The following is a 16,972-nucleotide window of genomic DNA, read 5'->3' on the forward strand; positions in this document are numbered from 1 at the left end:
GTTGTCCCCGCAGGGTTTGGCGGCATTCTAGAAGGGCTTAGCGTGGTTTCAGCAATTGCCACTCTACCCAATCTGGCTACGTCCAGAATACATAAGTAAGCTCTTATCCCCATCATCTTCTTATACATTTGACTTCGTTCTATCGTTCTCTAATTACGCTATACCCTTCAGCTTAGATTATACCCTTACCCTGGCACATATCAGTCAGGCGGCTAGGCTGGGCAGGTGCCGAACAGAGCTTCGAGGCGGTCAGCGGGACAACGTGTTGAAGTGTCACTCTCTGGACGAGCAAGTCCCGAGCACGGCATGAACAATATGTCTTGGAATTGTGTTTCCCGGCCGGAGGTTCTAGGTTGGGCGGTTTCCTTATTCTAAGATATGAAAGTTGGAGCGTAGAATCGAAAATTCCACGAAAAGCCCCGTTCAACACTAGCATAATTGTTGAAAACATCGAGATCGGACCACATGTTAACCTCTACCCATATCCATTTCCTCCCTCCTCTACGGTGGGAGATCCTTTGGCAACACGCTAATAGCATCTTATGAATTCATCGCCACAGTCGTTGAAGTAAATATTGCATTCCCGACAACCCCTGGCTATGCACTGATCATGGTGCCAGCAGGTATAGTTGAAGCAGACTCCCCTGAAAATGTCGCCCTCCTTCTCTTTTACGCTGATAGGAGGCGCTGGGTCCTTCTTATAGCATTCCTGGAAGAAGAATCCTTGGTGTTAGCATTCAGAGAAGTAATAGAAAGCACGACATGAGGCTTTTCCAGACGCTGACGTAGAGCACGTACGATGCCTTTGATATAAATTCTGTTACGGGTCTCGGTGACCTGGCCCTCAGCAGTCTCTACTGGGGCCGACTGGACCGTCGAAAATACGGCCACGATGGCGAGAATCTTGAAGAGGTTGGCTTGCATCTTGGGCGGTTCGATTTTGCTATCTTTGACGGGATAAGGAAGAAAGTGTAGGCACTGAGGATTGGGTTGAAGGCTTCACTCATCTTGTCTGGCGGAAAAGGCTGCTCTACTTATATGGATCAAGTCGTGACACCCTTCCTATCTTGCCAACCAAGACCTCATCGTCGGCTGGCGATGATTAGACTTCAATCGGCGCTGTTGGCTGCTCAATTCCTGCGGAATCCTTGCTGAAGAATTGCATGTTGGTCGAAGTGGCTGCAGGTCGCAAGGAACAGCGCAACGACCCCTGTCACACATGGTTGTCTTCCACCAACCACTGTAGGAGGGTTCCGAACAACGTGCATGCTTCAGGAACTTTTGACACCCCCCCAGCAGACCAACAGCGGAACACCAGATTGCGCGTGACTCGCCGTGTTAAGAAAGCTTGATTTGTCAACGCTGACAACAAGCGCCAGGTTGGCCACGGCCAATCTGCATCCTCCGCACGAAGCTCCTTCCTAAAAGATTGAACGGCCGCGTCGGCAGCAATTTGCTGGATAACAAATCATACCCGGGATCACGATCCAGCGCGAGCGCAGTGTGGGCGGCACAGAAGGAGGATTGGCAACACATGAGCGAGGGCTCGCGGCGGCTTCACCGCCATGACGCTGCTGCAAATGGCTTTGAGAACCAACGGAATTATGTATGATGCGTAGTATTACCAGACAACTACTCAAAAGGAGCACAGCGAGATTGAGACCTTGGAACTTCTGCAGTGATCAAAGCAAACCCACTTGGAATCGGGCCACCGTCGCCTGCTGACTTGCCCAGCTCACAGTGACTTGGACGGTTCGCTGTCGTCGGCTGACTTCGCCGGAATAGAGCATGTAACTCCGCGCCTTTCCAACTCTTCATTATGGGCCTTCATCTTAGCTATGTCCTCCTCTGTGGGCTTCCTGGGAATGTTCTCCGCAGCGGGGTTGAACATGTCCTCACGAGATATGTTGCGGCCGTCGGCGGCGAGGAATCGTTTAGGTAGCGGAAAATTCTCGTAGTACTCTCTGATCTGGATTGGGTTGAGGCCAACTGCATCGACGACATTACGTTCCTCGTCGAAACTGCGGAGCACACCGTCATAGCCCAATGCGTTTATGCCTCGCCCGTCTGGGGCCTTTTTCATCGTGTCGAATATGTCGCGTAGTGACATGTTGTCGGTCACGGGTTGTTGGTCTGCTACGGTTTGGGACATGGTCGGATTCTTGAATGAGCTGATGAGTCGTTAGTATGCTAACAGATAAGAGAGTATGAGGGCCACTTGCTAGCAGTGTGTTGGTGATATTGCTTGCGAGTTGGTATAAGTAATGACAGCGCGGCTTGGCGATTTCGAGCAAGAATCACGGTTTTGAGATGCGGGGTATGTGCTGTGTCAGCTGCAGGGGGTACTGATAAAGTATGCAGAGGTTTGTCGGACGGTTGGTTGGGTGGGTGGTTGGTTGCGCGGAATAAGAAAACGTAAACCTCGACCTATATAGTTTCTTTATATAATCAGTAGCCGATATTAGATTAATCGTATCGGCTAGAAATAACCTAAGTATAGATATCCGTATAGGTGTACAAATGAGTATATCTAGGGTCGTGCGGGGTCCCGAAGTACCTTGTACTTACAGGAGGGACAGCCTACTCTGTTTACGCCGCGGAAAGTGGCGGTATATACTAACCGGATTCGGCATTACTAACAGCAGTTTCTCTCGTTATTCTGTATTTGTATAGGTTCGCGTAACCCAAAGTCTTCCGTTCTGTCTTTTATGTTCACCGACAGCCTCGACAAATTATTTGTCTCTGATATCTGGATTTAACGCAAGAGCTCAGCAGTTAAGTGCTTATCCCCGCTGGCACGACCACTGCAACCTGTTCATGATCTATTTGACGTCAAGAGTACATCGACACACAGAGACTGCACAAACATTGCTTTGCACCTTTCTCGGTGAAATGAAAGAATAGCTGCCAGTTATTATGTAGTGGCCAAGCTCAAGGAATGCCGTGCGAGACTGTGCCTCTCGTGGGGAGCCTTTGTAGGTCGTCAGCAGGCTTGTTACAGCAGATCCGAGCCCTTGAGGTCAGGAACCGGAAACCCAATTCCTGCATCTAATTTCTGCATTCTGTTTTCAGCTACAGGGATTCCGGATGAGTGGGGTGACAATAAAAGGCGGCTTATGCCCAGGCTCTGCAGCTCGAAGCTCTTGCCGCCACACTCCTCACTATGCTCATGTTGCCGGTCGAGCTAGTCCTGGCCATCCTCGAGGAGTTGGAAACGCCTACAGATGTCGCAAATTTAAGACTAGTCTGCAAACCCCTCGCCACGATCGCCGCACTACAGCATGCCAGACATCTCTTTATATCCCATTCAGCCTCTTCCTTACGACAGTTCTCCAGATTTGCGGACCGACATACAGCGTTTGTGGGCCATACAAGGCACCTAACTATTAAGTGTAGCCAATGGTTGACTAGCACGGAAATAGAAGAGGCGCATATGTCCTACACAAAAGATTTAGAGGCTACTTTGAACAGACTACCGTGCCTGTCAAGGATCACGCTTACCGACCACCTTCGCCTTGAGGCGATAGCTATGCCGGAGCATCTGAGCCATCGCGCATGGCTGCAGATGCTTCAAGAACGCTCTTTCGGTTCAACCGTTGTTAGAATCCTCGGGCTTCTTAATCACTTCAGACGTATCTCGCATATACAGATTAGCGGCCGGATGCATCTACTCGATCTTGACTCGGCCCCGCCACTCCTCCTGGCTTATATGAGGAACTTTCACCTAGATTCTCCCTCTTTAGCTCTATTAAGGAAAGTCATTACTGGCAATCTAGAATGCCTAAGGCTTCAGAACTCGACTGTTGTTCACTCAGACGTTGAGTTCTTCGTTCGAACCCACCAGTTATTAAGAGAAGTCGCGCTTCAAAACGTCAGTATTATGGCGACTATATGGTCACAATTTGAAGTACTAGTCTGTGGATCGAATGTTACGCTGCTCTGTAGCTAAGACTACTAGAATATATCTTTTGTCTTAGCCGTGAATACTCTCTGCTCCTCGAGGGCAACCTCAAATAGTGCCTTGTCCTCACGTGAATACCAGTCATGGAACCCGTCTGCTAATGGGCACGGGCTACCTGCTCGACGTCGCCTACGACAGCAACATAGCAAGTCCAATGATTCCTCGATCCGGTAGTAAGGTCTCGCAACGTCCCACAGACATTCTTTAGATCGTGCACAAAGACAGACACCTGTCTCATTGCATGGCCGGTGAGTCCAGCGTACCGACTTCTCTTGTGAAGCGCGCCGAGGCTCCCACCAGCAACACTCTACCACAGAATTGCGACAGGCTCTTGACTGGCCGTTTCCATCGAACAGGGATATCTGACAACGTGCTCTTAGGGCTGATTGAATGTTAGAGGATCGTTTACCCTCGCCGGGAGCCGGCAGTGGAGAGTAGAGTTGTCCTTACCTGGACGGTCAAGCAGGAACCTTGCAAGATCTGCAGATACCGCACAACTGAAGGACCACCCCGCCCAATACTTCCACCGCTCGTGATTATCCCAACGGAACTGCTCGATCCAGTACGTCTCTTCGAACAGAAGATATCGGCAATATTCCAGGAAGAAGCACGGCTGATTGGCCCAGCCGAGAAGATTCTCGGCACTGCACAGGCGGAGAATCCGAGTCCACAGCTCCGCGGGCAGGCGAAGAGCGGCCATAATGTGACTGAATGTGACTGAATGTAACAAAAATACGCTATGGCAGATGGGGTAGGTGCCACCCAGCCTTTATAAGTAAGGTGCAAGCACATTCCCTGCACAATGTTGGCGCTTGTAAACCAACCATTGTGACCACCCATAAAGATTCGTGAGACGCTAACCAACCAAGTACATGTTGCATGCATCTGACGCTTGCTGTGTGCACGGAGAAGCTTCCGCTGCGATAACCCTGGTCAGGTAGTGTGCTTCATGGAGTTGCAGCACCAGGCGAACACCGTGCGCACCACAGGGCAACGACGAGCATCATGGAGGATGAGACGCTTGAAGGAACATACGATTGAAAGCATGCACGAGGAGGCCCCTGCACGATGAGGCGCCTGCATAACGAGGCCTCTGCACATGAGTGCACAACGAGACCCTTGCATCATGTACGAGGGAGCCCCTGCACTACGCCTGCATGCATACCTCTACTATGTGCAGTGAACCCTTCAGCGGACCATGCACGACAATGCTGTATGACTCCATTGATGCTCAACACAAGTCAGCAAGGAATTGCTCACAGCTCTGCACCATTTCGATGATTCCCCCGGTGCTGCCTGTTTCTCATCATAAAAAGAATTAATGGCACGTTGAAAAAGCCTGTCGCAGACAGCCCGAAGTCTCTCTGGGAGGTTGTTCCGTATGTCCTGTCCGGCCGTGTGTAACTCGTTCTCTGAATCTCAAGTTCCTCCAGAGATATGTGTCGACTAGTCATCTGGTAGACGTCCTGAGCGGTTATGGCGTCTGAGGCACTTGACCGAGGAGCCTGGCTGCTATCGTCTCCGATTCAGAGCCGAGACTCTGTGGGTACCGCCCAGTTCCGATACAGCGGCGCAGACACTCGTGGTTGGGGAGCTCTGGCGAGTATAAATGCAGCTTGATCCCCATGGCACAGTTCACCCCATCTGCTTGTAAGTCCCAGCCACGCCTTCAAAGCCCATTCCACAAACCAGCTCTCTCCCAGCATCATGTCCAGCCACGAAGACGACCGATGGCAACCAACCCCCTTGGCCACCGTCGAGAGGTCCCAGGCTCGGAGAATACGTGTTGCAGAACGACCGAAACCCACTCGTCAGAGACTCCCTGATAGTCTAGCCAGTCCACCCCGCCGACCGCGATCAAAAGCACAAACACCGCCCCCGGCATATGAAGCTGTCAGTTCACTGGCTCGTCCTGTGGGCACACCGAGAGCTTCAAGCACGCCGCGATGGCAGGAGCCATCGGAAGACGCCTTTTCCAGCCGTGGTGTGCAACCAGGCGTCCAATGTGGGAGTCAAGTGTTTGCCGTCAGCCAAGGCATGAGCGAGACAGACAAACGGCAACTCATTTTGTTGTTGCTCAACCAATGCGACGAGGTCGCAGTTCGAGAACTTGCACAGGGGGCTGAGACCTTGATCACGATGGTCACTCACGCCGCCGCAAACCGCAGATCGGCCTTCTTTGACCTTGGTGTTGCGCGGGAGGTACATTGTGCAAAGTACCAGGGTAGTCTGATCGCGCAGCTGCAGATGGAAGCTGGGATCATGGTACTCCTCTTTGACTGGAATCGTGAGGAGGCTTTTGACACACACGACGCCGAAAGACAAGTTGAGGCCGGTATCGAGTACGCTTTGAAAGTCAAGCAAGTGCAAGAACTTTGTAGAACATTGGGATGACGTTGCGAGAACCAGGCATTAGACTAACCGCTCCGCCACTACCCCTTGTTTAAGTATGAGCGATTCATATGTGATCGGAATAATAATGATGATTCTCTCGCTGGCGGTCCATTGCTGTAAAGTGACAGAAGAGTATCAGGATGCATAACTCCTCGAGGCAACGTTGACTCGTTCTGGCACACCGACTGCCTGCCATCATATCCTTGTCGTAGCAATGACGATATGTAACCACACCCAGCCTGTCGTGTGTCACGCTTGCAGCGATGTGCCGTGTGGAGTGGACGCGGCCGAGCAGACCAAAACCACTAGTGGATGCAGCAGCAAGTCGCACGGGAGGTATAAGACAAGATAGCTCCACAAATAGACGCATGTTCGGGGAACAGAGCATGAGAGACTGACGGGCTGACATCATGACGGCCCAAAGAAGGGTGCAGCTGGCTGTCTAAATGAGCTGAACTCATGGACCAGCTGCACGACCCCCGGGATTCCCTCTAGTACATTTGCATATATTCATTGATTACACTTGCGATACTGAACATTGTTCTAGCCTAGTCTAACCCATAATAAGCTCCGGTTGAAATTAGATGCTCGGATCATTTCGCAATTCTTCGTCCTACCCAGATCGCCCCACGGTCAATGGCTCGCAAGAACAGATCAGCCAAGTCTGCACGGCACTTGTTCGCATTCATCGGCACCATCTCCTCCATGCTCACATTGTTCATTCGCATAGACGCGATATGGAACACGCTCAAGCCGCACGATGACGTGTCAGTCTGCTGCGGGCAAGGCTGAGGATTTCGTCAGCAATGCGCGTTACCAAGAGCGGAGGCAGAAACTCACTGTCTCGTCGTAAGTCCAATTGGGACCAAAAGATCCCTTGGGATGCAAGTCAGAATAGAGACGATACAGAGTGTTCGAGAATATCTTACCACCACCGCTCTCTGTACAGACGATGCGGTGTCCTCCGATGCCATGGAGTTGTAGTGACGAATCGTATTATCCGGCATATTGATCTCAAGTAATGTGAAGTGGTTGTCATGAAACAGAGGGCAGAATGCAATTGAAATCGCGTTTGTCATGTCGTTGTCGAATCGCTGCCTGACCTGCTCCAGCGAGCCCTTGAAATGGAAACTCCATTGAGAGCTGGTAGTCAGTGGCTTATCGGCCAGCTCCAATCCCACGTTGATGACCCATCCGTTCAGCCACGTATCAGGGTCAAGCGTGTCGATTACTTGCCGGTCTACCTCATACTTGCCGTTGACCCAAAACACGTCCCTTCTGCCAGCTCGACACATCTGCAGCAGTCCTTGCTTCAGATCATGGACCTTTGCACTAACCATTGCGGGCGTCACCTCCTACCTGAGGTCAGTCATGCTCTCGCGGCAGGATGTATCGTACTTACTTCTACTTCAAAGTCTTGCCGTAGTCTGTCGACCTGTGACTTCAATAAGTTCGAGGCAGATTTTGTGAGAGAATATAAGAATGAAGAGAAGTCGGTCTTCCCTGTGTCAGCAAACGTCGTCATCTGCTCGTCGAGACATGTCTTTAGTGGTTCGAAATACTCTAATCCTTCGAGCTCTGATGTGGTCTTTGACAAGATGGCGTTAGATTTAATAAAATCCCTGACATCGTGAGCATTTCGCCACAGTGTGTTTAATTTGGCCGCCTTACCATATTCTCTGATGGAACAATATCCACCAACCATGGATTTTGACAATTGCGCGTAGTTTCTTGCCATGACTGTTCATTCGGATTAGTCTAGTGCGCTTCTTAGTGTCTTGACGCTCTAATTTAAGGAGATGGTCAAGGACGATCGATGCCAGGCGCCGACCTGTACGTCGATGCCCTCGGAAGGCATATTTCTCCTCGAAATCAGTCTTCTGCGCATCAAACCATTGCGAGAATCCCATGTACGCGATCAGCCGGTAGATGGTTGCTTGTTGTGAGCGCATCTCGCTGGCATTCAAAAAGTGACTCCACATAGTCCCTGACCATGTATTCATTTCAAAACCGGGCAATTTGGATTCAGGATCCATGGACAGTGCTTTGAAAACTCTCCTGTACATAACGCAAGATGGAGAGTCGATGATCGCATCCATCTCGTAGATGATTGTCGCCATTTCAGTCAAAAACAGGGTTGGTTCAGCAGGAACATCAGGATCTTTCGCATCATCATCGGGGATGGCAGTGTCATCCGGCGACGGGGTATCGCTTTTGGACTCGATAGTGCTTCGAGCCGATGAGTTGTCGTCACTCATATCTTGGTCGTCACTCGCATCCTGACCGTCACCCGCATCCTGGACACCCGCATCCTGGAGGTCACCCGCATCCTGGAGGTCACCCACATCCTGGCTGTCACTCATATCTCGGTCGTCACCCGCATCCTGGAGGTCACCCGCATCCTGGCCGTCACTGGCCTCGGGGCTGTTATCTGCCGTTTCGACTGTGGGAGGTATGTAGTTCTGGTAGTCAGGGGTTTTCGTCAGGGTAGTTGGCCCATCTAGGCCCTGCCCTTGCTGCTCAGACAGTTCATTGAAAATATTTGACGCCTCTTGCAGGTTCTCGGCTAAGGCCTGTTGCAGTGATTCTGCAAAGGATGGTGCTCTGCAGCACAATTTTTCCACCATTGGCAGATACTGCGCTGTCAGCACGCGAACGAAAAGGACCGGGCGCGGCATGGTCACTCACCTCTTTGATATCCTCCTCCAGTGCAACGTGATCTATCCATTCAGAGAAGAGTTCGTGAGAATGCATGGTGGCGCTTGACAGATGTGTTGAATGCAATAGATCAAGCCGCTCCCGCATGGATGATCTTAAAGGTGTTGGTGGTGTGGGCGGAAACCGATTGCGACATCCTGGCTGCGGAATACGGGTTTGTGCCACATGATACGCAGATGTCCAGTCCGGCCTGAACAGGTTGCCGCTTTCGAGTTCTTCCCATCTGAGACGTGCACATCGCGAGCCCCACAACCTAGCGTGGCCAAGCTGACGACCCGTGCCCCCACCATACGATGGCTTTTGAACTGCGGACGTCATGGTGGCTTACACGAGTTGAGCGAGTCTGCACGAACGGCGATGGGCTGATCGCAGACTGTTGAGGCTGTCCGTCGACGCCTCGAGATATAAGAATGAGTGCGCCTGCCCGCTGCTGAGCTCCCTTTCAGAACTCACGCCGCAGCAGGCGTTCCTTCGATTCAGGACAACGGACACATTTGCTTTCCATTCACCATGGCCACCAAGGCGGACACGACCGGTACATCGCCCGTTAGCCATGGAGCTGAGGCACAACAGCCCTCCTGGCCCGACTCCCACGCTGACAATGAGGAGGCCGACGCTCCAGTCTCGCATGCCTCGTCCAGATCCTCAAGATGTGGGCGGATCAACTCACCAGGAATCGATACTCCTGAGGAAGACATGTCCCTTGAGGCCATAACTCTTGTCTTGTTATCGAAACTAGAGGAGCTATCCCCAACTACTGCGGCGGCTCTAGCAGACGAAGACCTACAGCTTTTTTGCGACATGGCCGAGCGTCTTGGCTTTCCGTTGACGATCTGCTTGGACACAACAAAGACATCCAATGTGGCCTTCTGCCTTGCAGGGAAGGCTAAGGAACTCCTACTGCAGCAACACTCATCCGGCCTACGTCGTCTCATATTCGACGGCGCTATCGAGACTGTCATTCGTGCTCGATTAGGTCCTGAGAACCCGGACCAACGTCTCCAATTTCTCAAAGCGGTAGAGGAAGGGCAAAAGTCCATGAGGGTCGCTGAAACCGCAGATGAAGAAGGCGGCACGGTAGACGATGCTACACCGGATGATGGTCATGCAGCTGAGCAAGAGCAGGGAGCGACTGCAGTTGGAAGGATGGAGGTTGAATCAACAACTCCCATCACGCAGATGGTGGGTCCCACGGTTGAACAGATTCGGACCAAGCTTCCAGCGAAGAGGCCCAGGGAGGTCGATCTGGAGGACATCTCGAGCACCGACTCCAGCGACGGTGAGAACACCACGGAGATGCCCCAAAAGAAGAAGTGGAAAGGAGACTGGCAGTAGCCATCACGCCTCGAGTCGGGCTCGGGTGAAGTCGTCGGTACGTCATGACTACCTTTTCATGCGCCTAGCCGTACTGAACAATCACACAGGCAAAAACTTATCCTGAACGTCGCCGGCCTGAGAAGTGGGGAGAAACCCGCCTGGTCGGATGGGAGAGCGAGGGGATCATCTGGGAGCTGACTACGTTCGGGGGGGTTCGGCTCGGGTGTGTTGTCAATCTCGTCGTCACGACGCAAGGGTCGCAAGAAATCGGGTGCGACTGGCGTGGCTGGGCGCTACTGATGAGGCAGCTTGGCTTGACAGACGTGTCAATGAGGGGTGGCTTCGCGCACAATTTGTTCACTGATTACCTGTCATAATTGCTTATCTCTGTTCTCAATGCGACCTGAAAATGCACGCACCTTGTCTCTCCGGTAAGGTGCAGTAGCCGCCATCATCCCAGAGTCCTGAAACATATGGTTCGGTATCTGACTATTAAATACCACCACTCTGGTTATGATATTGTTGCGTCCATCTGATCGTCCATCGTTGAGTCTCGTTGGGCCTCGTTTCCAAACGTGAATTGCCTACCCCTACTTCTCGTTGCGCTGTCTCCACTAGCGTATGGAAGGCTCGCCAGCTGCGCGAGCGGTGATCTAGCCGTAATAGGCTAGGCAATTTTTGTTAGAGCTCCGTCCCGGAAGCACGAGCGAATGTCCATCGCTGGATCAGGCCCACGTGGAGTCGCACTCCTGCACCGCGACGATCTCCCCTCCAGCTCTCGGGCTCTCTCGCTCCCCCGCTCTCCCTCGCTCCATCGCTCCATCACTCCATCACTCCATCACTCCCCCCCTCTCCCGCTCTCCCTCGCTCCATCGCTCCATCACTCCATCACCCCATCACTCCCCCCCTCTCCCGCTCTCCCTCGCTCCATCGCTCCATCACTCCATCACTCCATCACTCCATCGCTCCATCGCTCCATCGCTCCATCGCTCCATCGCTCCATCTCATCGCTCTCCATCAATCGACAAGACCGCTCCTTCTCACTCCTACTAGGACGCTCTATTGCACCACTCACGAGCCTTCGGCCACTACACAACGCGACCTGGACACGGCCGCGTCCAGCGGGGCATTATGAGATCAACGTCTAAGTCACTGGAACAGATACAGAAACAACTTACTCACTCTGTTCACGAAGCTCGCGATTCATCCTCCGAAGGACTCGACGCAGCGCAAGAAAAGGCTCTCAGAATTACGCGAAAGATCATTACTACACCCCCTAAAAAGCTGTCAATCGGAACTCGACACAGATACAAACATGCACGACGGTTCCTTGAAGCGGCCCTTCCCGCGATCGGAGCGAACTTCTTTCTCGCATGCGCCATTTCGCAGGTAGTCCGGGACATGAGCAATCTGGCTCAGCACAGTCTCCAACAATCGATCGAGGCACTCAAAGCCTGGTGGACATCATTACCTCAGGAGCCTCGCCTTGCCGAGTTGCCTCAATTCACTGCGTTCTTGAAAGAAATGCAGGGCCCTCTCGGATGTTCCCCGTACGCCAAATCAAGTCCACGACCACGAATACCCGAAGAGAGTCTACCATCACGAATACCCGAAGAGAGTCTACCACCACGTGCCGAGTCGCCAGGGCCAGCGGTAGAGCCCACAGACACCACAAACCCATCTGTGCCTTCACTACTGAGGGTCGTTGACCAGACGATCGACAATACCGCCACAGCCGTACCTCCAATCGCCCCTGCTGCACGGAATGCGCCAGGCAAACGTCAGGCAGAACAGATAGACGAGGGGCCAGACCCAAAGAGACTGCGAACTATGGACGTGGACATCCCAGCATTCTCGCCTTCCCACATAACACCGTACTCCAATGCAGAGTTTTTTTCTGAAAGCAGGGTGAACGATCTGCCGAGAGAGATATCCAAACAGTTTGGGCTGTACGCAGAGTCCATTACGCCCTATGAGGCCATAAGTAAGATCGCCCATCTGGGGGATATGGGAGTAAAATGCACTATATTGTGGGATATAAATGCGGCGGAGTGGGAACCGTGTCTAGTTGTTCCTTTGACATACAGTCTGGCCAAGGTCGCACCCTTCCCCAACACACATTAGTGTCCAATCCTTTTTCCCCCAGGGGATTATCGAAATCGAGTCATTATCCCCTTGTGGTACGGAATCTTTTCGGATGTCATTTCCATCAAATATGTATACGCTGGATTTTCCTTGTAGCCGGACAAAGATCGCACAGACGTCCTTGCCAGGTGTAAGGGACTGCTTGTGCGTGTGGTGGGACCATTTTATATCCGCGCCTTGAAGCCCGGTCTGGAGATAGTGCGTTAGGTTGGTTCCATGTCCACAGTCTTAAAATACTAGACTTACCTCGTCTTTCAATGCTTGTAGAAGTTGATCATCTGTGCTCTCTAAAGCGCGCTTGAATGAGGGCAATTTCGACATGAGCCTCGTAGCGATGGATGGTTGCAGGAGGGCAGGTTTGGATTGATTGTTGGGACGGGGTGAAATGTCTGCTGACCCCTCTCTGATGGTTAGGCTACCTTGGTCTTTGCGCAGAGCCTAACGTGCCCCGCCTTGACCCAAGGCCCGCTGCTGATCAGAAAGCTCCATCCAGCACTCCAGCGCTCCATCCAGCGCTCCGTCTACCACTCCATCCACCACTCCATCCGCCGCTCCATCCGCCACTCCATCCGCCGCTCCATCCACCACTCCATCCGCCACTCCATCCGCCGCTCCATCCGCCACTCCATCCGCCGCTCCATCCGCCGCTCCATCCACCGCTCCATCCACCACTCCATCCGCCACTCCATCCGCCGCTCCATCCACCGCTCCATCCGCCGCTCCATCCGCCGCTCGCTCCATCAACCGCTCGCTCCATCAGCCGCTCGCTCCATCAACCGCTCGCTCCATCAGCCGCTCGCTCCATCAGCCGCTCGCTCCTTCAACCACTCGCTCCGACCACCGCTCACTCCATCTACCGCTCACGCCTTGAACTGGCTCGGGCTCCCATCTTTGTCGAACAGCCTTAGATCACGTACTTCCGTCCAAGATAACTTCCCTGCAGGGCTCAGCTCCAGCGACCTCATGCATCCCAACATCATTGATTCGGCTGCATCAAATCCCGTCTCGATGGCAGCGTACTCCATACGAAACCAGCTCAAAAGGCTCCAACCATCACCAGGAGTCAAAATGCCGGCTCTCGACGAACTTGTACAACTATGTACCGAAACAGGCGCGCCAGTCTCACATATTGCCTACCCATCCGACCGTCCGGTGTTCTGGATCAAGTACGGGGACGGCATCGACTGGAGCGAGGTCGTCGCACAAGACGTAGCGCATCAAGAGCTCCAGCATTTAGACACGAGCGTGCGAGCACCTGGGATTTTCTGTGCTTACGAGATCGAAACCCGTCAGACCTATCAAGAGGATGTTTATATCCAGGCCAAGACTTTTATCATCATGGAGTACATGCCAGGCAGGACAGCAAAGGCGTACATCGAACAACAACCGCAGATGGAACACACGGTCTATCAGTTGATCGCAAGAGCGATTATGATGCTCAACCAGGTTCCTGTTCCTTCAGACAAGGCCCCCTCCTCAATCAGCGGGGGTCGTATACGGCACACCATTTTCGGGGATAATGTTCAAGCGCCTCGTACATACAAGACCGTACAGCAACTACAGGATCATTTCAACTTGGTACGTTTTAGCATCGTCATTTTCACAGCGGATAGCATTCTTACCTGGTTGCTAGTTTTTGGCTGGAACCAAGAACCCTAGACAATTCTCAGACCTCGCGAAAGAACCACTGATATTCTGTTACTCCGACATACATCTTGACAACTTCATCATTGATGACCGGGATCAAATCAGCGTCGTCGACTTCGCCGATACGAGCTATCTTCCGTCCAGTTTCCAGAAGTTTGACCTGCTCGGAACTAGAGAGAAGTTGGGGTTTGATTTGACGGCTATTGTCAAGACACCAGCTACCCAGGGCATTGATAATACAGCCGTCTTGTTTGAAACATATCCCTCACTTGTTGTTAGCTTTTCTTCGTTTGTCAAAGCAGGGAAAATGATGCCTTGAGCTCTTGCATGGTTTGACCTTATGGTTTCTCGACTCATTCCTCGATCAGCACAATACTTCTCTGCCAAGAAGACCTTGCGCAACTGGTTGGTTTACAGGGTATTTAGCGCTCGAACCGAACTAGAGCTGATCGGCGAGCTGAAGCCATTGAACACTCCCATCTCTCCACTCGCCATACCTGGTCGCACAACGACATGAAGACTGGTGACCCGTGACTCCTTAGCACATATGACTTGGCTGACATACACTTCCTGATCAGAGTTGGCCCGCATCTGAGATCATGCACGGTATCAGCGTACGAGGTGAAGATCGAGTGCGCAGTGTGCCAGAGCAGAGGTGTCGGCAGAAGCCTCTGCATACATAGCTTTTGACAGTGGCCAGATCCTCCGCATTCACTCTTCACGACGGAGTTAACACTACGCCAAGACCTAAATAGGCCCGTCGTTTGTCAATTCATTAACAATTACTGCGTCGCCATGTAGTAAAGACCGAGGGCAGACAGGTTTTGGTTGTTGCACTGTTTCGATTGCAACAGCACGGGCAATCAGCAAATTCAAATTCAAAGAAGGGTCTAAACTACCAACGGTATAATCTGATTGCCTATACTTCTGTCGACTCCACCAATAGCTCGATCACTACAGGGACTGACCAGTGCTTGGCGCATATGGCATATAGCCTCCTTCTACGCGAGTGTACCTGCTGAAGTGGCCCCGATCAATCGGGGACAGAGCAATTAGTCCTGCCGCGAAGCGAAAACCAAGTACGGAGAAGATATTCGAAGTATCTACGAGGAGTACTCCGTTAAGCATCAGTTCTTGATATGTGCTGAGTTCTCTTTGCAGTCTTCGCGTGTCGCTCTTTCCGAGGTTGGTGGAGATAAGTCCGGAATCTGATAGCAGGTACAAGCTCTGGCAACTACACAAACAAGGTACTTTAGCCTCCTAGTTCCAGTAATACCGCAGTATTCGAAGAAGGTTTTGTGGCGGTATTCTTTGACTTACATGAAGTCTCGGCAGCCAAAATATCTGTCGGAGATATTTGTGAAAGAGAATTCTTGCATTCCATAGACCAGCAATTCTTCGAGGAAACGTTGCAGGTTCGATTCCTGGTAAATCTCCAATTCGAACGTTCTAGCAGAGCTTCTCGATGCACCCCTGTAAACGACGGGCTTGACGAGCATTTTCCCAGGCTTCCAGGGTATCCCGCCATCCTCAGATGGCGTGCTTGCAAGATCCTGATTGACGTCCATAGACACTCGAACTCCACGGAAACCGGCGATCTGATGAGCAAAGTCGATCTTCAATACGACATGGTTCTTCAACGCTTGAGCCTGTTCCAAAGACATTCCTGCGGCAGAAAGTTGCAAGAATTCCACGTGGAATGATTTGCACCGTGCATTGAGAAAGTCCCAGGGAACTGCTTGGGTGTTCTCGGATAAGTCGAAACCTTCCTCAGGAACATGTAATCGCGACATGTTTCAAGTTGTGACGGTCAAAGATCCGGAGCAGGCAGTGTACTCGGTTCGAAAGTGTAAGGCATAAAACCAGAGTACAATTAAGGGCTGCTGTGCGTGAGCTTTATGCTTCTGTCCAGACCATCCAGCACTCAGTCCACGACTCCATCCACCGCTCCATCCTCCACTCCATCCACCACTCAGTCCACCACTCCACCCACCACTCCATCCACCACTCCACCCACCACTCCATCCACCACTCCATCCACCACTCCACCCACCACTCCATCCACCACTCTGATGGTCTTATCCTCACTTTGCCCGCGGCCAGTCTTCAAGGCCAGCATAGAGAACGGGTGCAAGACAACAGGTGGGAGAATATGACACAAGGAGATGTGCACATGTTCTTTGGACATATATATAGGCGCGGCACGATACCAAGAGCGAGAGTATGGAAGTAGGTGATCTAAGTCTCCGCGGACCGAGCCCAACAGCATAGCCCTGTGATCCATCTTTTGAATTCATCACTTCACTCAATTCTCCACAGGCTCAAGCAAAATGTCAGAAAAACAACCAAATCCCCCGCCACCTTCTGCCCCGTCGCCTCCTCCCCCGTCACCTCCTCCCCGACCTCCGACTCCACCAGATCTCACGAGAGGAGAAGCAGGCGACCCTTGGATTGTCCACCCAGATTCAGGCCAGGGCTCATAGAATACTATGTTAGTACTCTCTTTCCAGCCAGAGGATCTCATTTAGTTTGACTAACATTACACGACTTAGCCGGGGCACTGGACGGCGGGCAGGCGACGATTAACAGGAATTCCGTGGTCATGGAGGATATCGATAAGATGGCCTGAGTGGAGGCACTAGCGTGGCTTATGTAATCGCATAAATTAAGTACTGATTCCCTCGCGGCCTTGCGGCCCAAAGCTTTCAGTCATTTCAAGGTCCATCCACTTCAACATATCACCATGAGCGCGTTTCAGTATTTGGACATGACCGATGGAATATCAGAGCT

At 52.1% G+C, this 16,972-nt stretch overlaps 9 protein-coding genes across 9 annotated transcripts; 5 read left to right on the forward strand and 4 right to left on the reverse strand.

Annotated features, from left to right (window-relative positions):
* Positions 1-529: 529 nt before the first annotated feature.
* Positions 530-924, reverse strand: B0I36DRAFT_361779 (uncharacterized protein; the record flags this gene model as incomplete). Its single annotated transcript, XM_046158540.1, has 2 exons — positions 530-709; positions 799-924. 2 exons carry the CDS (start codon positions 922-924, stop codon positions 530-532), a joined length of 306 nt encoding a protein of 101 aa, XP_046013889.1.
* Positions 925-1,542: 618 nt separating this feature from the next.
* On the reverse strand, positions 1,543-2,382 carry B0I36DRAFT_320680 (uncharacterized protein). The gene is made up of 2 exons (XM_046153579.1): positions 2,223-2,382; positions 1,543-2,171 (listed from the first exon to the last, which is right to left on the reverse strand). The coding sequence occupies exon 2, from the start codon at positions 2,150-2,152 to the stop codon at positions 1,736-1,738; it is 417 nt and encodes a 138-aa protein (XP_046013890.1). The 5' UTR covers positions 2,153-2,171; positions 2,223-2,382; the 3' UTR covers positions 1,543-1,735.
* A 1,040-nt stretch (positions 2,383-3,422) lies between these two features.
* B0I36DRAFT_320682 (uncharacterized protein) lies at positions 3,423-4,058 on the forward strand. Its single transcript, XM_046153580.1, has one exon. The coding sequence runs from the start codon at positions 3,434-3,436 to the stop codon at positions 3,947-3,949; it is 516 nt and encodes a 171-aa protein (XP_046013891.1). The 5' UTR covers positions 3,423-3,433; the 3' UTR covers positions 3,950-4,058.
* Positions 4,059-5,668: 1,610 nt separating this feature from the next.
* Positions 5,669-6,355, forward strand: B0I36DRAFT_348176 (uncharacterized protein; the record flags this gene model as incomplete). The annotated part of the gene is made up of 1 exon (XM_046156655.1): positions 5,669-6,355. One exon carries the CDS (start codon positions 5,669-5,671, stop codon positions 6,353-6,355), a length of 687 nt encoding a protein of 228 aa, XP_046013892.1.
* Positions 6,356-6,873: 518 nt separating this feature from the next.
* On the reverse strand, positions 6,874-8,604 carry B0I36DRAFT_383005 (uncharacterized protein). The gene is made up of 5 exons (XM_046160940.1): positions 8,027-8,604; positions 7,758-7,977; positions 7,285-7,710; positions 7,196-7,231; positions 6,874-7,143 (listed from the first exon to the last, which is right to left on the reverse strand). The coding sequence occupies exons 1-5, from the start codon at positions 8,473-8,475 to the stop codon at positions 6,949-6,951; spliced, it is 1,326 nt and encodes a 441-aa protein (XP_046013893.1). The 5' UTR covers positions 8,476-8,604; the 3' UTR covers positions 6,874-6,948.
* A 1,022-nt stretch (positions 8,605-9,626) lies between these two features.
* On the forward strand, positions 9,627-10,796 carry B0I36DRAFT_320687 (uncharacterized protein). The gene has a single exon (XM_046153581.1). It carries the CDS (start codon positions 9,770-9,772, stop codon positions 10,406-10,408), a length of 639 nt encoding a protein of 212 aa, XP_046013894.1. The 5' UTR covers positions 9,627-9,769; the 3' UTR covers positions 10,409-10,796.
* Positions 10,797-11,370: 574 nt separating this feature from the next.
* On the forward strand, positions 11,371-12,989 carry B0I36DRAFT_320689 (uncharacterized protein). The gene is made up of 2 exons (XM_046153582.1): positions 11,371-12,724; positions 12,782-12,989. The coding sequence occupies exon 1, from the start codon at positions 11,522-11,524 to the stop codon at positions 12,512-12,514; it is 993 nt and encodes a 330-aa protein (XP_046013895.1). The 5' UTR covers positions 11,371-11,521; the 3' UTR covers positions 12,515-12,724; positions 12,782-12,989.
* A 554-nt stretch (positions 12,990-13,543) lies between these two features.
* On the forward strand, positions 13,544-14,501 carry B0I36DRAFT_240911 (uncharacterized protein; the record flags this gene model as incomplete). Its single annotated transcript, XM_046149800.1, has 2 exons — positions 13,544-14,113; positions 14,169-14,501. The coding sequence occupies 2 exons, from the start codon at positions 13,544-13,546 to the stop codon at positions 14,499-14,501; spliced, it is 903 nt and encodes a 300-aa protein (XP_046013896.1).
* Positions 14,502-15,404: 903 nt separating this feature from the next.
* B0I36DRAFT_104457 (uncharacterized protein) lies at positions 15,405-16,065 on the reverse strand. The gene has a single exon (XM_046147766.1). It carries the CDS (start codon positions 15,973-15,975, stop codon positions 15,499-15,501), a length of 477 nt encoding a protein of 158 aa, XP_046013897.1. The 5' UTR covers positions 15,976-16,065; the 3' UTR covers positions 15,405-15,498.
* Between the last annotated feature and the right edge of the window lie 907 nt (positions 16,066-16,972).

The sequence above is a fragment of the Microdochium trichocladiopsis genome (genome assembly GCF_020744255.1).
Source record: "Microdochium trichocladiopsis strain MPI-CAGE-CH-0230 chromosome Unknown B0I36scaffold_4, whole genome shotgun sequence".
Classification (NCBI taxonomy): Eukaryota; Fungi; Ascomycota; class Sordariomycetes; order Xylariales; family Microdochiaceae; genus Microdochium; species Microdochium trichocladiopsis.